This window comes from Cetorhinus maximus, chromosome 6 (genome assembly GCF_964194155.1).
Source record: "Cetorhinus maximus chromosome 6, sCetMax3.hap1.1, whole genome shotgun sequence".
NCBI lineage: Eukaryota > Metazoa > Chordata > Chondrichthyes > Lamniformes > Cetorhinidae > Cetorhinus > Cetorhinus maximus.
The window spans coordinates 129,606,721-129,626,821 of NC_135884.1; the positions used below are offsets into that span (position 1 = coordinate 129,606,721).

The 20,101-nt window shown below is 40.6% G+C and overlaps 1 protein-coding gene across 2 annotated transcripts in view; it reads right to left on the reverse strand.

The window, feature by feature from the left end:
- Positions 1 to 20,101, reverse strand: part of kars1 (lysyl-tRNA synthetase 1) — a 531,769-nt gene that overhangs the window by 12,115 nt on the left and 499,553 nt on the right. The window contains exons 3-13 of one of the 2 annotated variants that reach the window (XM_078544511.1): positions 18,332 to 18,505; positions 16,950 to 17,094; positions 15,822 to 15,987; positions 12,926 to 13,019; positions 12,176 to 12,362; positions 10,683 to 10,808; positions 9,354 to 9,473; positions 6,301 to 6,463; positions 5,605 to 5,778; positions 1,505 to 1,590; positions 36 to 121 (exon numbers count right to left, since the gene is read on the reverse strand). In XM_078544511.1, coding sequence (XP_078400637.1) covers positions 36 to 121; positions 1,505 to 1,590; positions 5,605 to 5,778; positions 6,301 to 6,463; positions 9,354 to 9,473; positions 10,683 to 10,808; positions 12,176 to 12,362; positions 12,926 to 13,019; positions 15,822 to 15,987; positions 16,950 to 17,094; positions 18,332 to 18,459 — 1,475 coding nt within the window. In that variant the 5' untranslated portion in view covers positions 18,460 to 18,505. The remainder of the gene's footprint in view (positions 1 to 35; positions 122 to 1,504; positions 1,591 to 5,604; positions 5,779 to 6,300; positions 6,464 to 9,353; positions 9,474 to 10,682; positions 10,809 to 12,175; positions 12,363 to 12,925; positions 13,020 to 15,821; positions 15,988 to 16,949; positions 17,095 to 18,331; positions 18,506 to 20,101) is intronic. The other variant, XM_078544510.1, reaches the window with a different exon arrangement.

Sequence of the window (20,101 nt, forward strand, 5' to 3'; positions counted from 1 at the left end):
GTGTTACTCCTGGTCTTATTAATCATAAACCTTACCACTTGGCTAGCGGGCTCATGATCTGAGGGTGATCGCAGATGAATGTTGGATTAATACAAGTAACCTCCAGGAATTCACCAACCAACTGAAACAAAAGGATGCTAATTACATGGAGTCAAAACAAAATCTGTTATTTAATATACTGTAAACCTCACAAAGTCAGTAAAGCAGGTGCTCACTAAGGTGGTGGCAAGCTAGCTTGTGGAGGATTCCTTGTCTTAGGGAATTGCAATATAAGGGAAAGACGTTTTAATCAAATGATTCTGCTTTTTGCACTGTGTATTGAATTTACCAGACATGATTAATAAAACGCAAGGGGGGGGATGTATGACATTTAAGAGGGAAGAAAAATTGACCACTAAAAAAGGGCTAGAGCACAGTAATCATGCATTTTAGAAAGCCAACTACAGTTTTTTTTAAAAACACAAAGTTGTATGTTCACTTTTTGTCAAACTAGGAATCAAGGTCTATCAAACATATCTATTCTTTCCCTTTTATCAATCAGTGAAACAAATCTTGATATCAATTCCGGCTTAATCGGGTAATGACCACTGCTCTATGAATATGACCTTTTGCCATTTATTGGTTCAGCTTCCAATGCCTGCACAACTGACAGGGGGGATTAAAAAGAACAGGAAACAAAAGACATAAAACTACTTACTTAAATATTATACAAAACACTTGTAATATTCCAAAGTAGTAACACTCTTGTGATTGAAATATCAATAAACCACGCAAGTACTGTTATTGTAGATAACGTTGACATTTCAGCCACATCTTAACTGAATTTTCAATCGCCTTGGGGGCGAGAATGGGCGTCGGGTGTGCTTTGAAAAAAACTGCCGGATGGCGTGTCAGTCCTCCAATGGCTGCAGTTTTCAAAGAGGGAGAGAGACAGCAATCCGCAAGCCCCAATTAGTTAAGTTCGTGGAAGAGCTTGTTAACGGACTGGAGAGGAACAGAATTAAATTTTCAAAGGTAAAAACAGGAAAAGCCAGTGGGCTTAGAGCAGGTAGTGCACAGCTGTTGAGTAGCACAGTAGGAAGCCATTATTTATTGTAGCTGCTGAGAAAAACTCTTAAAAAGGGAAAGTCAAACCGAGAGGCTCATGCGGTGGCACAAAGTTGCCATCGCTTGAGCAGAGCGGATTAAACATGCGATGAATGAGCGTTTAGGCAGTCATTTGGCCCATCAAGCTGCTGGCCCCCTGTTATCCAGCCTGCTCCATTCGTCCAGACAATGGCAAGTCAGTCATGGCTGCCGTCTGCCTTTGAAAATCACCCTCCAAAGTCAGTTTCTGACTTCAGGCAGCACCCAGCACCACTTACTGGGCACTGAACTTTTCGTCGGTCCAACTGGAGCCTTTGCGTATCAAAATAGCATTGTGGGGCCACAACCCGGAAGCAACTCAGGTGTCAGGTTCCTGATCTGGGATTATCTTAATTCTGATCTTAATTTCAATTCGTACCTTGTCCAAAAGCCTGGCTGTCGATCTTGGAGGTGGACATTCAACACCTTTCTGAGTGCATAAATCATCAAAGAATTTACGGGTCTCTGTTTACACAGAATGAAGTGAGTTAATTTTACAGCAGGTATAACTTACAGCTAACAAAGAAAATTAAATTGTCACATGTGAAGTGTTTGGCTGATTATTGATGTTTTTGATTCATTCATGGGATGTGAAAAGGGAAGTAAGAAAAGTGTTGGGGTTGATTATGGGCCAACAAGGAGACCTACAGGTGGGAGCAGAGGGCATGGCTGAGGTATCAAATGAGTACATATTGCATGTCTTGTAGTATTATCTTCCTTGGTTAAAAAGTCATAGCGAAAGAGGAGGTAGTTGAGATATTGAATGGGCTGAAAATCGATAAAGCAGTGTTCCTAGAAAAGCTGGCTTTTATAAGTCACCAGGACCAATGGGAAGTACACTGGATGCTGAGGGAAGTGACAGTGGAAATTGCGGAGGTACAGGCCATGATCTTCCAACCCTCCTTAGACAGAGGTGCCAGAGGACTGGAGAATTGCAAATGTTACATCCTCATTCAAAAAAGGGTGCAAGAATAAACCCAACCACTACAGGCCAGTCAAATTAACCTTAGATGGTGGAAAATCTATTTGAAACAATAATCCAGGGCAAAATTAACAGCCATTTGAACAATGCGGATTAATTAAGGAAAGCAGTACATACTTGTTAAGGGAAAATTATGTTTAAATAACTTAATTGAGTTTTTGAATAAGTATCTGAGAGGGTTGGTAAGGATAATGCAGCTGATATGATTTGGACGTCCAAAAACATTTGAGAAAATGCCATATAATAGGCTTGTCAGCAAAGCTGAAGCCCATGGAATAAAAGAGACAGTAGAAACATGAATACAAAGTTGGCCAAGTTCCAGGAAATGTAGTGGTGAACGGTTGTTTCTCGACTCGAGGACGGTATATAGTGGAGTTTCCCAAGGATCAGAACTGGGACCACTGGATCTGTATTAATAACTTAAGATTTCAGTGTGTGGGGCACAATTTCAAAATTTTCAGGTAACACGAAGCTTGGAAGTATTTTGAACTGTGTGGAGAATAATGATAGACTTGAAGAGGACATATGCACTGGTGGAATGGCCAAACACATGGCAAATGAAATTTAATGCAGAGAAGTGTGAAGTGATACATGTTGGGAGAAAGAATGGGAGAGGCAATATAAACTAAAGGATACAATTCTAAAGCGGGGGGGATGCAGGAACATACCGAGCAGGGGAGGGGATATATATGTGCACAAATCATTGAAGGTGGCAGGCTAGGTTGAAGAACTGGTTGAAAAGGCGTATGTGATCTTGGAGTACAAAAGCAAGAAAGATATGGTGAACCTTTAGGAAATACTGGTTTGGCCTCAACTCCAATTCTGGGCACTGCACTTTAGGAAGGATGTGAAGGCTTTAGTGAGGGTACAAAAAAGACTTAGGAGAATGGTTCCTGGGACGGGGGATTTCAGTTACCTGGATAGATTGGCGAAGCTGGGGGTTGTTTTCCTTAAAGAGAAGGTTGAGAGGAGATTTGATAGAAGTGTTCAAAATCATGAGAAGTCTAGACAGCATAGATAAGAGAGAAATTTCCCATTGGCAGAAGGGTTGAGAACTGGGAGGACACAGATTTAAAGTGATTGGCAAAATAACCAAAGGAGACATGAGGAAATACTTTAGTTTTAAACGATGTGGAACGCACGCCTGAAAGGGTGGAGGCAGATTCGGTCATGGCTTTCAGATAAGCACTTGAACTGAAAAGAACTGCAGGGCTACAGGGAATCTGAAAAGGAGTGGAACGAGATGAATTGCTTTTTCAGAGGGCCAGCAGAGGCTTGACAGGATGAATGCCCTCCTTCTGTGTTGTAACCATTCTATGTGTTGTAACTATTCTATGTGGACATCGCTGGTAAGGCCATAGGTATCCATATGTAATGAAAGAGGTGTTGAACCTCCTTCTTGAACCACTGCAGTCCATGTGGTGAAAGAACTCCCACAGTGCTGTTAGGCAGATGTTCCAGAATGTTGACGCAAATACACGTTGGTACTTTTGCTGAAATTTGATTGTATTCAACAAATTAATTTTGAAAATAACATCCAATTCCCCCTACCCCCACAGAACTCAGTCTTTCTTGAAATCTGTCATTTAAGTAGTCGTTTTTTTAGGTCATGTGTTTCACGTGGGTACCTGAGTTATGACTTTCCACAATTAGTGAAACTGAGTAAGAAGTGGAAACCATGCTTCCATTTGTTTACCCTGAGAAATCAATAAAGCAATTGTTTAACATAAAACTTGACAATCTGGTTCTCTCCTGCCCAAAAGGCAATTAAAATAGTTGGATAGAAAAATCATATTGTAGAAGGTTTAACTGAAAAGAAGCCATGAGAAGTTATGAATACAGAAAATCACAAACACAGAGTAGTTAAGGCAAATAGCATTGACATGTTTAAGATGAAGCTAGGTAAACAAATGAATAGTAGGTTATCCTGATTGAGTTAGATGAAGAGGGGCAGGTCAAAATCCTGAAACTATCTCCTGAACAGCACTGTGGATGTACCTTCACCACGTGGACTGCAGTGCTTTAAGGCAGCTTCCCACCACCTTAAAGGGCAATAAGGGTGGGCAATAAATGCAGGCCTAGCCAGCGATGCCCACATCCCACAGATGAATTAAAAAAGGAGCTTCATGTGGAGCATAAACACCCCGGCATAGACCTTTCGGGTGTAATGTCCTGATTCTGTACCGTACATTCAATTTAATTTCAAAGATTCTACAGTAACTTGCATTTAGGTAGTGCCTTTAACATAGGAAAATGTCCCATGGTGCTTCACAGGAATGTAATCAGACAAAAATGTCACTGAGCCAAAGAAAGGAGAAGTGACTCAAAGTTTGGTCAAAGAGGTAGACATTAAAGGAACACATTAAAAGGGGGAAGGAGAGGCTAAGAGATTTGGGAGAGAATTGTAAAGCTTTGGGCCGAGATGGTGGCCAATGGTGAGGTTAATTAGTGGGAGATACACAAGTGGCTGGAGTTGGATGAAAGCAGAGGTCTTGGAGGGATGTAGGGCTGGTGGAAGTGAGAAGGGGAGGGGCAATACCATTGAAGGATTTGAATATGAAGGTGAGAATTTTAAAAAAGAGGTGATGATGGACTGGGAGCCAACAAAAGTCAGTGAGCACGGATTGATGGATGAACGTGACTTGGTAGAAATTAGGATGTAGGCAGCAGAGTTTTGGATGAGCTCAAGTTTATGGAGTGTGGAAAATTAGAGGTCAGCCGGGAGCCCACTGGATTGGTTGAGCCTGGAAGCAACAAAAGCATGAATGAGGGTGTCAGCAATGGAAGGCTGAGATAGGGGTGGAGGCGGGTGATATTACAGAAGTGGGAATAGCTGGTTTTTGTGAAGAGGTGGATAGGGAGTCACAATCTCAGGTCAAGGTCAAATAGGATGCTGACATTGCAAACAGTCTGGTTTTGACCCAGATAGTAGCCGGGGGGTGGGGGGGGGGGTGGAATGTGTGGGAATAGAATCAGTGGCTGGGAACAGAGTTTGTGACTAGATCCATAGACATGGGCTTTAGTCTTCTCATCGTTTAATTGAAGGGAATATTGGTTCATGCAGAACTGAATGTCAGAAAAGCAATGTGACAACAAAGAGGCAATGGAGTCGTCAAAAGAGGCGGTCGAGGTCGAGCTGGCTATCCTCAGCGTACACATGAAACCTGATGCCATGACTTATGATGCCACTGATGGCAGCATGAGGAATAGGAAAGGCGCAAGGAGCAATCCTTGAGATACTCTAGAGGTAACAGTACAGTGATCGGAAGCGAAGTGAATTAGAGCAGATTCCCTGGCCGTGACTGGAAAGGTAAGGGGACACTCTCATGCAGCGAACAAGAAGGGAGGAGAGGTGCTGGAGGAGGATTGTGAGATTAACTATTTCAAAGATTATAGAAATAAAGGCCAAGTGCCGGCAAGCAGGTTGGAGGAACAGCTTTCACACAACTATTTTGCTCTTCACAATTAAAAACAATACCACAAAAGGTTACTCTTACCTTCAGTCTCGTATTGATCAGTAGGTGGAAATTTCACTCCCACAATTTTCTCCAGATCTGTTGCTAAACTGACACGCTTGAATGGTGGTGTAAAATCGATCTCATAACTCTGACCCCCAGGTCCGTCAGGGTGGTATATGATTTTGTAACTGCCTGTGATGTGCTTGACCATACCTACAGAAACAAAAATTCATGCTTGTGTTCTGAAAAGGTCTGATAGAGTTCAGTGCCAGGTTAGCTTTTTTTTTGAGACAGCAGTTGGGGACATTGTGATTTGCCTCAGTGTTCCAAGGTATGGCGGAAGGAAGAGAGATATAGCCAGATTTGTCACTCCTGATCATTATACAGTATTTCCTATTGGAAAGCACAGCTGTGGCTATCAGATAATGATAGAATAGGGATAAACTTCAATGGGACCGCACAGTTAAAAAGCCCACTAACACTCATTGTTCAGGCTCGCTCATGAATAAATGACCACTTGGACACAACTGCAGTAAGAGAGCTGGAGTCTGTGGCATTATTTTCCAGCAAGAACACAAACACCTTTGGGACAAGAAGTGAGGGAAAGAACCAAGATCAGATTACCCAGAAGACAACAAATCATTCTTTAAGGCTTGTAGCATCAAGCAATTTACAATATTAACAAAAGCAATTTTCCCACGATTTGAGTACATCACCAAGAATCACGTTACGAACCTGAGAGGAGTTTTTCCGTGATTTGCATCAGGTCATTATAATCAGCATAGGCCATGTAAAATTCACATGTGGTAAATTCTGGATTGTGGGTGAGATCAATGCCTTCATTCCTAAACTGGCGACCAATTTCATACACTCGATCAAGACCTCCTACAACCAACATCTGAAAAAAGTTGATATTTTAGGTTATACAGCCAACTGAAATTATCAATGCTTTCTGCAAGGTAGGTTATAAGTCAAAACCACAAATTGCAGAGACTGTATATTTACATGAAAGATAATTTATTTTATAGCAAATTGACTCTTGGACACCCAGCAGTACTTCAACAAGAGGGAAACTGAGCTGAATACTGTTTATAGGATTTAGTATGTGAGTTTTCTTTAAAGTACTGTTTACAAACTTTCAGTGAATATTTATTTTTAAATCCATCCCTCCATTTTTAATCTGTTTCTTGACACTTCTCACAAACAAAAATTTAACATGTCAATTAAATTACAAACCGATTTCAAATTTATGAAACAAAATGCTGCAATTCAAATTTTTCATTACGTACCCTTCTGGAATAAAACGCACTCAAAAACATTCAAACTCCTAAGGGAGGATTCTGTCCTTGTTGGACAGGCCCAGGAATGGCCGCAAAACAGCCCGCTGCCCGCGCTCGGGCCCCGACCAATTAACGGCCAGCCAGCTTGAAACGTACGCTGAGCGCCTCAGTGCTGCTGGGGTGGGAGCGGGAGGGGCGCGAGCGCTGAAGTCTGCGTATATGTGGGGGTGCACTCACTGACAGCTCCCTGAAGGCACAGAGCTGCCACAGGGAGCTGAAGGTTTTTAAAAACAAAGTCAAGGATGTCAAAAAAAATCAGGAAAAAAAATGTCCACTCAGCAGACTCACACACTTCACATGGTGGTGATTATTAAAATCCTGCCCAAACATTTTAAAAAATTTAATTATGGAAACCCCATCCAGCCCGTGGATGAGGTTTCGCAAAAAAAATGCAACGGCCGCCTGGCCGATTCGCCCACCTGCTTGCCAACCATAGGGTTGGACGGGCAGCGGAAAAATTCAACTTAATTACCAGCTCAAGGGCCTTATTAGACCTTTTAATTGTCGGCGGGCACGCTGCCGACTCTTGCGTGCTCCCGCCGGCCAAAATATCGCGCAATGACGTCGAGATGCTCACCCAACGTCATCACGTGCTATTTCACACTCATGCATGTCGGATGCGCACCCGCGCCCAGAGCTGAAAATCCTGCCCCTAATGTCTTTCACATTAAGTGAACTCAATATTCAAAGCCTGTTTAGGTTCCAAATGGTAAATAAGGTTCTTCCTCTCATGTTTTGTGGCACCATGTTAATATGGTATATATACACAAGTTTGGAGCTCTACACAGAAACAAGTTTCTGTAGAAGGAAGTAAATTAACCGTGACAAGTTATCAGGAATGGACTGGAAGATTTTTTAAAAAGATCAAAATCTGGTCAAGGATGCCTGGTTTTGAGCTGCTTGTTCTGAAACTATCCTATTCAGCACACTGATAGTGCTACACAACACAATGTGGGCATCCTCAGTGTGAAGACGGGACTTCACCTCCACAATACACCATTTTCCCAGAACCGAAGTGATGCTCGAGGACTTGCTTCCTTTCTCAGCCAGGTAACTCCAAATCCCAAAACTGACTTTCGCAGCGAGGGACAAATGGGAGGTTCTTCTCTCTAGCTAAAACTAGGTGAATCTTCTAGTCTTGTTTAAATACTCGTGAACTCGTTCCTTCAATCTGAATGCGAGCTCCCACCCGCATTCAAGGTCACTCCTTTGTTACGTTCCCTGTATAGTCTGATAACTTTTAAGAAGAAATTCCAATTTCCAGTGAATGGCTGAAAATATTTGAAATTCTGTTGTGTGATCCTAAGACTTCTACTGTAACATACAAACTAAAAGCAAAATTGACTAAACATTATTTCAGTAGGCAATTTATACACTAGAGAAGAACCTCCATTTAACATTTAAAACGACTGAAAATCTCCATCCACTGTTATGCTTTAAGCAGACACCCAGAACCAAAGTGATTCTTGAGGACTTGCTTCCTTTCTTCTCCTTTCTAAACTAGGCACCTTCTCATCCCAAAACTGACTTTAATGGTGGGGGATGAATTGGAGATTCTTCCCTCTAGTTAAGTTAGGCAAATCTTCCAGTCTTGTTTCAATCCTCACAAACTCAGTCTCTTCAATCTGAGCATGAGCTCCCACCCACATTCTTGCATGCTGAACCACAGAGACTTGTTGTCTCTGTCTCTCTTGCAGACTGACACTGAGGTTCAGTGAGAAAATTCAGGATTTTTAGGAAAACCCTGCAACCTGATTCTACAATGACCTCTTAAGGACTCTTCTTCTTCTTCAAAGCCATTATCCATGGCAGTGTGAATCACGTGGGCCTTGCATCTGGTTAGAAATGCTAATTAGCCACCCTCTAGACCACCACTTCATTCTAGCTTGGAATTAAATAGACAGTTAAAAGTATAACATTTACAAAACCTAATATTCCTATCACCTCCCTGGGACTTGGAGACTAACAGTCTACCCACCATCAGTATAGCTGCTCTGGTCATTGTTCATAGGTGTGAATATCTTGAACTTTCTTCCCAGCAAAACAAGCTGGCCTCCTCTTTAACCTTTAACAACCAAGCCACTCAGGCTTGATGTCAGCAGAAATCAGAACAGATCACACAATCATTTTCATTCTTCCATTTGACCCTAAACTAAAGACTATCCCAAAACACAACAATCTCATAAACCTCATATTTGTAACACAATACTATCATAGACAGATGCATGAGCGAGAGGCAAGATTTGTTAAGGATGAGGTCAAAATAGGTTTTTCTCTCTTTGCGAGTTACTGCAGTGCACCTTATAGATGGTACAATTGCAACTACATTTCAGACTTATTTTTAATTGACTTTGAAGTGCTTCAGGACATCCCAAGAACATGAAAGTTGCTCTATAAATTTCAATCCTTCTTTCACACAACAGAAACTGCGCCTGTCTGTACTTATACCTTATGGTAAAGCTCTGGAGCAATTCGCATGTACAAATCCATGTCTAACTCATTATGGTGTGTAATGAAGGGCTTGGCAACCGCTCCACCCGGAATTATATTCATCATGGGCGTCTCCACCTGTGTGGAAGGTTAAATATACATAAATTAGAGTAACACTTGATTCCATTAAGAAAAATCTAATGTACTATAGGTGTTCCACCAAAAAGCAAATTATGTGAATATTGTTAAAACTACATTTAACTGATAAAATATTCACATAGTACTTTAGAAAAAACAAACCACAGTAAACATTCAGTATCAACAGTAGGATATGTTAAAATATTCATCATTTTGAAGTTCTTAGCACACTCCATCAGTTCTAGAGAGACCAAATTATCAAAGGTGAACAAAGGTGCATTAAAGGTCATAGATAAGTACAAAATTAGCAAATTCTGCAACCTCAAGTCCACGGTGACAGACAATCCGTCCCTTGATGCAGAACATGATACACCATAGGAAAAGCAGCTACCATCTTTGGCCGACTCATGAAACGTGCAAAGCTGACCTTTTGGGTCAAGCTGATGGTTTATAAGGCCTGTTTGCTCCCAGCATCTTGTTATATGGCTGTGAATCATGGATGACTTATAACTATCAAGAAAAGCTCAACAATTTCCAGCTTCGCTGTCTGCAGCACATTATGGGTATATCCAGGCAGGAAAAAAATCACGAAGGCGGTAGTCCTCTCTAAAGCAGAGCTCTCATGTTTGTTAGCGCTCTCAGAGGCAGCTTTGTTGGCAGGATGAAAGACGGTAGCCAGAACCAGACGCCCAATAGGTCACCCAAAGCTCATCTTCAAGCAACTGTGACTCGAAGGCCTTAGATATTGATTATCACAGCTGGGAGTCCCGAGCTGATGACAGAGGAAAATAGCGACACCTTGTAACGGCTGGTGTGCTCACCACAAATGTCCAGCAGCTTGGCGATGGATGCCAGCACCGAAACCAACCCACAATGATACTTGGTAGCTTCATATGTGGCACTTGTGGTAGAACCTGCCTCTCAAGCACTTACCTCTTCAGCCATCAGCAAAGGTGTGCCATATGAAATTGAGTTGCTTTCTCTGTGCCATCATCTTTCCTAGATGGAAGGATGCCATGAAAGCAAACTTTCTTTCCAACTCACTGGTTTAGAGTTTTGAGGCACACTCGATAAAATGCACTAAGCGTCACAGATATAATTAATCTAATTTTTAAAATTTCCAGAATTGCACTCTCACCTAAAAAATCAAAATATATGCTATTCAATAATATGATATATTTGCGAATAAGAAAATACAAAGAAACTTGCCTCAAGAAATCCCATATCATCTAAAAACATCCGTAAATAGGTGATGATCTTGGCCCTGTTGATGAACTTCTGCCTCACATAATTATTTAAAATCAGATCCAAATACCTCTGGCGATATCTAGTTTCCTGTCAGAAGTTAAGAAAGAATAAGCATACATGCCAAAAAAAAAAATCCCCTGAAAAGATTGCTACTGTCCAAGAAGCTGGAAAGGCAGTTTCTTTCCAGACATTTGAAAATATACTGTTACCGAACGCTCAAAATTACACAAGTGCGACATTGGGCCGATTTCCCTCCCTTGGTATTACTTGGTATCTTCTATTGACTGGATAAGCCCAAGAGTATACCACCACTAGAAAATCAAGCACCAGTGAAGCTAGGTCTAATAAAAGAAACAGTAATCATACAAGGGTTTCAAACACATATGGCTGTGAATACAGTATGCAGTTGATCAGAATTTGGTATCCATTGCATGCTTATCATCATCCTGGAATTGACCTATTACTGTATGGTGTCTGCAGCAGATGGATGATCTCAGGCAGTACCATTTACATTTAATGTTATTTCTTTTGGTCTTAATAAAATGGGTCGATCGAGATTTAGGCCCAATGAACCAAATACTCTAACTTTTCTTCAGACGGACGAAGCAGAGCAAAAAGAAATATGTTCTAGCAAATATAGGCATATTTAAGCTGGGTGCAATGTCAGGCAGTGAGTGTCACTGGAATGGAGGAAAGAATACAAATTGGAGGAGATCTAAACATTCTGGGTAAAGCAGGCTGTATGGTGCTGAACATGCAGGTGAAGACTTTGCATCTCTTTTAAGATCTTGAGAAAGGGCCAAAGGTTATGACGCAATTCTTCAAGCATATTTGCTCTTATTAAATAATAATGAGCAACACCATGACTTGTAAAAAATAGAATGTTAAAGAAGTTAAAGATGTAATGAATGGCCACAAATATTAAATTGTCACTGAGTGGAAGCCAACAGAAATGCAAGCTGAAAACAGCTTCTTAATAAAAATGAAGTACACGTTCTTTCAAGAAAGTGAAAGGTTCATTACTGACAAGTGGTGTAGACATAAATATACTGCAGCAGGCATTTTGATCAACAGAACAAATGCAACTCACCATTATCAGTGAAATAGTATGTATAATTGTGCACCATGCTGAATTTATTTACTCTTGGAATAATATCTGAAATGTGTGCAACACTATAAAACAGCAGGCTGAGCTTTGTAGGCTTTAGATGAAAATTGTATGAGCAATTGAAATCCTGTTGATTTTGTTAATTCTAACTTACAAACGGAACAAAAACAAGAAAAGGATTTTGGCTTTAGGTTATACAGTACTTATTTTTAATTTTGATTAGATGTTGCTAATTCATTAAAAGGAAATTAAATAGAATTCACTGGTCTTTCTCACAGAGTACGATTTATAAATTGTTTTTGACTTTAACACCATGAAGTCATTTTCATTTGAGCAATGCATTTACCTTGTCTCGGAGTCCAAAGTGCAGGTGAGGCAGCATGCGCAGGCAAGGAGATAGAAGCTCAATCTCAATGGGGATTATACTCAGCTCTCCTTTTTTTGTCTTTCCTGGGTTTCCTTGCACTCCAATAATATCACCACGACGCAGTTTATCATTTACCTTAATGAATTCCTCTTCAGATTTGTAATTTCTAAAATGATTGTTAAGAAACTCAATATGAGTTACACACTTAAGCAGACATACATTTAATCCTATCAGTTTTTCATATGATTTTCCTGATTTCTGCAGTAAACATTAAAAAGCACTCTCCACGTAGATGCAGCTAATATAAGGTGATGCAATTAAACTAACAAGCTTCAGTCTGATAAACCCTTTGTATGTTTAACTATCTTGGTGGTAGTATTAAGCACAGCAAAACAAAAACTGCTTTAAAGCAGAAGATTCTAGAAATTTTAAGTTTCAAAATTAAACAAACTGAACATGTAAGATGTAGTCAGAGTTGTAATATTTTGCAACACTCATAAATCAAACTCTCTTATCATTGATTTGTATATTGCACACACTCGACAATAGTTTGCTCCAACCTGGAACTTAGATATATAAGAATATATCTGCACCTGGAACAAACTTGCTTAGGAAATAATGGGCAAGTCTTACTCTTACATAGAATGACTCATCTACATAAAGAATAAATCTTGATAAATCAGAAGGTTCAATTCCCCTATTAAGTAGCATCTGCACAACCTAACTTACTTGGAATTAGCCATAACTTGTAGTTTGACTCCTTCACCACGGAGGTCATAGAAAATTAGTTTGGCACCAGAGGCCCGTTTAGCATGGACACGACCTAGAAAAGAGAGAGAGAGAGAGAGTTGCAATGTGCTTCAATATAGACTCTCAAATTCAAATTAAAATGTAAATCAATAAAAACGGGTGCTATATTGAATGAAGAATTATTTTTTGCAACAGAACTTCCTGTGTAGAAAATGTCAATTTTGTTTACATTTAAAATTGTAGCAACAATTGTGAATAATCAGCATAAAGTAACCGATAGAATTTCATTGTGCTCTTATGTAAGTTATGCTAAGTTGGAAAGATGAGTTTTGTTTTGTGCTCAAGTCAGTGAGTTTCAATTAGCATATTGTAGTCAAATGGCAATCAAACTGATTCGTGAGCAACTAAGATTGAAATAATCCATTAGTCATTACATTAGTTCTAACTCCCAAATCTCTGCCAAATAATTAGGAACAAAAGTTCAGTTTCAGTTCCTCATGTCTGTTACATGATTGATCTGTAATTCGACTCCATTTACACATCTTTGATCAATATCCCTTGATGCCATTACCCTGAAAAAAACCTACTTATCAGAAGACTTGAAAATTTCAACTGACCCAGTATCCATAGCCTTTTGAGTGAGTTCCAGATTTCCACCAGTGTGAAAAAGTGCTTCTGATTTCACTACCTAAATTCTAAATCCTCTTCACCAGAGAAAATACAATCTACCCCACTAAATCATTTAATTTTAAAAAAGTCATTTGGTCATACAGAACTTGAGAATTGCTGAGAAAAGAAACATGCTTTTGAAGTTTTTCATCTTGCACTCATCAGGGCAGATTTGCAAAAATATCAATTATAAAGGGACAATGATTTGTACGGCATGAGAAGGAACTGCTGATTGGCTGGTAAAGGCGTTGTTATGTTCCCTTTATCAATCAGAGTCCATTTCAGCACTGGCCTATTCCCCCTCAGTTATAAATCATACCGGTCTACAAAATTATCTTGAATACATTTTTATAGATTCGCTGATTTTATTATTTGAGCTGCTCTGCTTCTCCCAGACAATGTGAAAATTAAAATCTTCAATTAAGCCATTCTGTTTTTGCTAAACACTTCCCTGGTTTCTGTAGTTATACATCTCCCTTCTAAATAGCTAATTATCAAGAGCTCTCTAGACAACTCCAACCAGAGCGCTGCATCCTTTGTTGTTTCTGAACTTGACTCTATGGGCATTATTTAATGTCTCCCTGGTAGTGAGCTTGGATCCGGGGGTGGGGGATTTATGAAATCGGGCAGGAGGGGGCAGGGTGCGGACTCCATTCCCTTCCTACCACCACCCGATTAAGTCCGGGGCAGGAAGGCTTGTAGATGGACTTCACATTCGGATGCTAATTGAAACACTTAAGTGGGCAATTAATGCCCTCATCCTACCACCGCTGATGTTCAACCAATGGCAGGTGGCAAAGTCGCCTGTTCAGAGGACCCAGCATCGGAAAGCGGGTCCAAAGAGAGCCACCCCCTGCCCTTTCTTCGGACACTACTCCTCGCCCTAGCCAGCAACCCTTCCCTTACTCACCTGTGGCCTGCATCTCTCGGCAATCCCAGGCCTCTGGAGGTTGCATTACTGGCAGCTGCCACCCCTTCTGGTGGTGCGGACAGGCAATGGAGAATTGCCAGCCTCTGATTGGCCAGCGCCGCTCGGCGCCCTAAATCCTGGGGAAGGCCCGCTGCTGGCCAGTTAATAGGCACTTAATTCTGACGGGCCTTCTCCAATGGAGGAACTGCAGGGCTCCTGCCACATCTCCATCAGGCAGGCGAAACCCTGTTGCCAACATTAAATTCCACCCATTGTTTCAACTGTCCAATGACCCTTCCTTGTACTATGTTAACTGTCTTTTATCAATACCTGCCACTCCCTTTCTTTTGCAATTTCTCTGTCATTTCTAAAGATCTTTTAGCTTGAAAGGTTTAGCTCCCAATCTTGCTCAGGCAGTAGCCCATGTTAAGAGTTTTCCAATCAATTCCACTCCCCTGCTCTTTTGCCGTAACCCCACAAATGTTCCTTTTAAGAATAGATCCACTTCCCATTTGAAACTTACTATTGAATCAGTTTCTACCACCCTTTCAGGCAATGCATGCTAGATCATAACAATTCACCAATTAAAATGTCCCTCATGTCCAATCCAGCTTGTTGCCAATTATTACGTGTCCTCTGGTTACCAACCCTCTGGCTAATGAAAAAGATTCTCTCTATTTAATCTAATAAAACCATACAATTCTGAACTCTTATGCTAAATCTCCCCATAACCTTCTCAGTTCCAAGGAGACCAATCTCAGCTTCTCCACATAGCTTAATTCCTTCATCACGGATACCATTCTAGCAAATTGCCTCTACACTCTCTCCAAAAACTTGACACTTTCTAACTTGTGGTGCCCAGAAAAGAGGTCTAACCGGTAATTTTTTTCTTACAAATGTTTATCAGAATTTGCTTACTTTTATACTTTATGCCTCTATTTATAAAGCCAAGGATACCCATATGCTTGGCATATCGGTGCATCAACTTGTCCTGCTACCTGTAAAGATTTGTGTATGTGAACCACCATCACCTTACCGCCCCCGCCCACCCCTCAAAGTCTCTGCTCCTGTATCCACTTTCAAATTGTACCATGTAGTTTCTCTCTCCTCCTTTTTCCCTTTCAATTTTCTCTCTAAATTTTGCAATTATATCATTTATTAGGCTGGTGATTATAATTAGCTTATTTAAGCTTGTGACTGTCTCAAACCATTTGCCACATAAAATAAACTTTTGTCAAAGTTTAAAAAAAAAGTAAAATCTAAAAGTAAAAAGGTGCTGATTTGAAAATATCTCACCTGCCACAGACAAAGTAACATCAGAGAGATGGTCACCAGGCTGCAGATTGTTGTACTTTTCAATGAATTCTGCTAAGGATATATCAACATGGAATTTATGAGGATATGGTTCCTCATTAGTCCCCTTCAGCTGCTGGATAGCCTGTGTTCGAATTTTGAAGTATTGCTGAAAAGGAAGAGTATAAAAGATTTTGCAACATACTCTGTAGAAACCTGCTCAAGACATTTTAAATAATATATACTGTATAACATGGAAAAAATGCTCCAAAGCGTTTCTCAGTAGCGCAACCAGATGAAAGTGGACTCAGAGCCAAAAAAACAGATATTAGGAACAATGATCAAAAGTTTGGCCAAAAAGGTAGACTTCAAGGGTGATCTTATAACAGAGCAGCCAGAGAGATTTAGCAAGGGATTTTCAGAACATGGGTGCCCAGCTGGCTGGAGGCGCGGGTGCCGATGGTGCTGCAAAAAGAGGGGAAAGATGCACAAGAGGCTCGAGAAGGAGGAATTCAGATTTTGGGATGGGAGGTTGATGGATTGAAGGAAATTGCAGAGATATGAATTGGTAGTCTGGTACTCAAAATTCAAAAAAAAAAATAAACTGAAGCATTTTGATTACTGTTAACCAAATCAAATGTTTTTATACTACAATCGCATAGTGGTATTGTCACTGGCCTAATATTCCTGAGGCCCAGGGTAATACTCTGGTGACCAGAGTTCGAACCCCACCACAGTAGGTGGTGAAATTTGAATTCAATTAAAAAAATCTGGAATTAAAAATCTGATGATGACCGTGAAACCATTGCCGATTGTCATAAAAACCCATTTGGTTCACTAATATCCTCTAGGGAAGGAAATCTGCCATTCTTACCTGGTCTGGCCTACATGTGACTCCAGACCCACAGCAATGTGGTTGACTCTTAAATGTCCTCTGAACAAGGGCAATTAGAGATGGGCAATAAAATGTTGGCTCAGCCAGCGACGCCCTCATCCCAAGGACGAATAATTTTTTAAAAAATCCCATCCTGGTCTCCCCACTGGGATTCCTTCCAACATCACTACTCGATAGATATTCATATTCTCCATTCTTATGGCATGATACTGGCTTTTAAAAGTCTTCACACTCACATTAGGATCAAGGGTTTCTTCATCTCCACTTGTGTTGATTCCATCAACTTCCTTGGCTTCAAGAACTTGCTTTTCAGCTAGTTCTTTAATTTTAATTTCCTTCTCAGCAGCTTTTTTCTCTGCCTTCAAACGCCTCTTCAGCTCACTACAGAAATAAGAACATGAAAATGTAAAATTCATTCTAAAAGCTAATCAGCTAAACAGATTTAGTCACAATAGAGTTATTGCTCCTAAACGACGTTAAAATATTTCGAAACAAGGGGCAAAAAGGGTTGGCACCATCTATTCGTATACCATTACAAATATGAGTGGAACACAGAAAAGAACAGGTCAATTTTCCACATATATTAATTACTGATTTGCTTCAAAGATATGGAAAAAAAAAATCATTTAAAAAAAAGTATCACTATTATTTAAATTCAGAAGGACTTTCAGGAACGAAATGAAAACCCACAACATGTCCAAATCAAAAAACTTTAATATTGAACACCTACATACAAAAGAATTGTTAAAAAATGGCTACTTTAAAAAAAAACTGGAAACCCACCATGAATATCAAAGGGATTAAACAAAGCAAATGAAACCATAAATAAGAAATGAAAGTGAAACAGAGTGGGCAGAAATTCTGGCTTAGCTCCAGGGAATAAGTCATTGATGCAGTAGATATAAATGGAAAATAAAAATTGCGTGCAGCAGAACAGGTATTTGAACTGCAGCCTAAACTCTTTAGGAAGGGAAAATTCCTGGGTTGGGCCACAGGAATATAGTCCTCCCTGTCCAATTTTCCCGAATGCACTCCACCCAGGTGAAGCTTTACATCCACGCACTGCAGAGATAAATGTGCCTCAGTTGACTATTTGGTACATGACCTCACAAGTATCAATAAATACAATTTTGCACAGAATGTGACATTAATAAGCTTGCTGAGGTGAAAACAGAAGATGATGCGGTATTACAACCAATCACATGTTCAGATACAGAGCTAATCCTAAAGTGAAAACAATAATGCACCCCATCTTAAGTAGGCATTTGTAAACTGTATCCTTGTTGTTCCAGTTCCTCACAACCGAACTAATCCCACTTCCCTCCAGATTCGCTGTGGGGTTTTTATGATAGTAAGTCTTTCTGTCAGTGCACAGTTGGCTATCTTCAAAATGGCGTCAATCTGTGCACAGGTAAGGAGGTGCTGATGCAGTCCAGCTCTTTTGAAAATGAGGGGGAGTTCCACAGTATCAAAAATTACCAGTTTTTACTCTATTTCAACATGTCAATGAGGTATTCTACTCTTGTTCAGATCAATTCAAATGCTCATTTATGATGAAAAAAGGTTGGGTATGTGAACAAACTTAGAATGTCTAAATATGAAACATAGCACCACCAACCTTTTTTCATTATGCAATCTCTTCTGGAGGAGAAGAGGAGTGAAGGAAGTAAGGCTCTGTTTTGGCACCTTTCCCCAGTGACCCCTGACCTGCAGCCCAAGAAGCCTATGGAGACAGCTGGTCATCATAATGCACTGTCACAGTAGGCTGTCCCATTTACAAAGCACTTAACACCTAGTCAAAGACAAAATAGATAGAATCAGACAATTAAAGCTCAATCAGCACAGTTAATTTGCTCAAATCCAATTACAGTAAAAGTAAGCCTCTAAACTCTGATTCAAACCATTGTTTTCTGCTGTTATTAAGATATTGTAGGTTAAAGAGAAGAAAGATATAAAAGATAGAACTTCAATTTGTTCAGTAAAACAGATTTCGCTGTAAAAGTTAGGAAAAAGAAACACGGGTATCTTTTACTAGTTGTCAGGTTGAAGAATGGGCCAGAATTTTCTGCAGAAATAGCGAAGAGGTAACCAGCGCTCACCATTATTAAACAATATAGCTGACAGAAAATTCCAGCAAGTCCACATGCACAGTCAAATGTTCAAATCATGAAGCTGCTGTCCAAGTTACTCTGCTCCTACCTCATGAGGAAATACATGGAAAAATGTGAAGTTGCTCTATTTACCACTTAGATACAGATCAAACTTGGCAGAAAAAAATTAGGGCTTTTCCATTTGAGTGTTAGTGCCATTTTAATGGCATGGGAAGTCTGAATTACTGCCAAACCACCATTCTAGCACTGAGCATTATGAGTGTGGACTTTTGGGAAGGGGGTGGCGTAGTAGTATTGTCACTGGACTAGTAATTCAGAGACCCACCAATACTCTAGGGACCCAGGTTTGACACCCACCATGTCAGATGGTGGAATTCAATAAAAAAAATGGAACTAGAACTCGAATGATGTCATGTTGATTGTCATAAAAACCCATCTGGTTCACTAACGGACTTATGAAATCTGGCGGCCTTACTTGCTCTGGCCTACATGTGACTCCAGACACACAGCAATGTGGTTGACACTTCTATGCCTCCTGAAATGGCCTAGAAAGCCACGCAGTTGTTTCAAACTGCTAAAAAGTCAACAAGGAATAAAACCAGAAGGACCACCTGGAGTTGACCTGGGCACTGGAAACAACAACGGCAAACTCAGCCCTGTCGGCCCTGCAAAATCCTCCTTACAAACATCGGGAGGCCTGTACCAAAATTGGGAGGTGTGTCTCACAGACGAGTCAAGCAACATCCTGACATACTCATTCTCCTGGAATCATACCTTACAGACAATGTCCCAGACACCACTATCACCACTGGCATAGTGGTGGCGCAGTGCTATAAATTCAGGAGGGAGTTGCCCTGGGTGTCCTCAACATCGACTCCAGGCCCCATGAAGCATCATGGCATCAGGTCAAACAAGGGCAAGGAAACCTCCTGCTGATTACCATGCACCATTTCTCCACCCCCCCGCCCCCCAATGGTATCAGACACATAGGAATACCACCGCCTGGAAGTTCCCCTCCAAGTCACTCACCATCCTGACTTGGAAATATATCCCCGTTCCTCCACTGTCAAAATCCTGGAACTCTCTCCCTAACAGCACTGTGGGTGTACCTACACCACAGGGACTGCAGTGATTCAAGAAGGCAGCTCACCACATATCTGGGCAACTTTTCCATTTTGCTGGATAAATGCCAGTGTTGTAGCTCGAGGGCTTTTAGGGGTGGGCAATAAATGCTGGCCTAGCCAGCGATGCCCACATCCCATAAATGAATTTTTTAA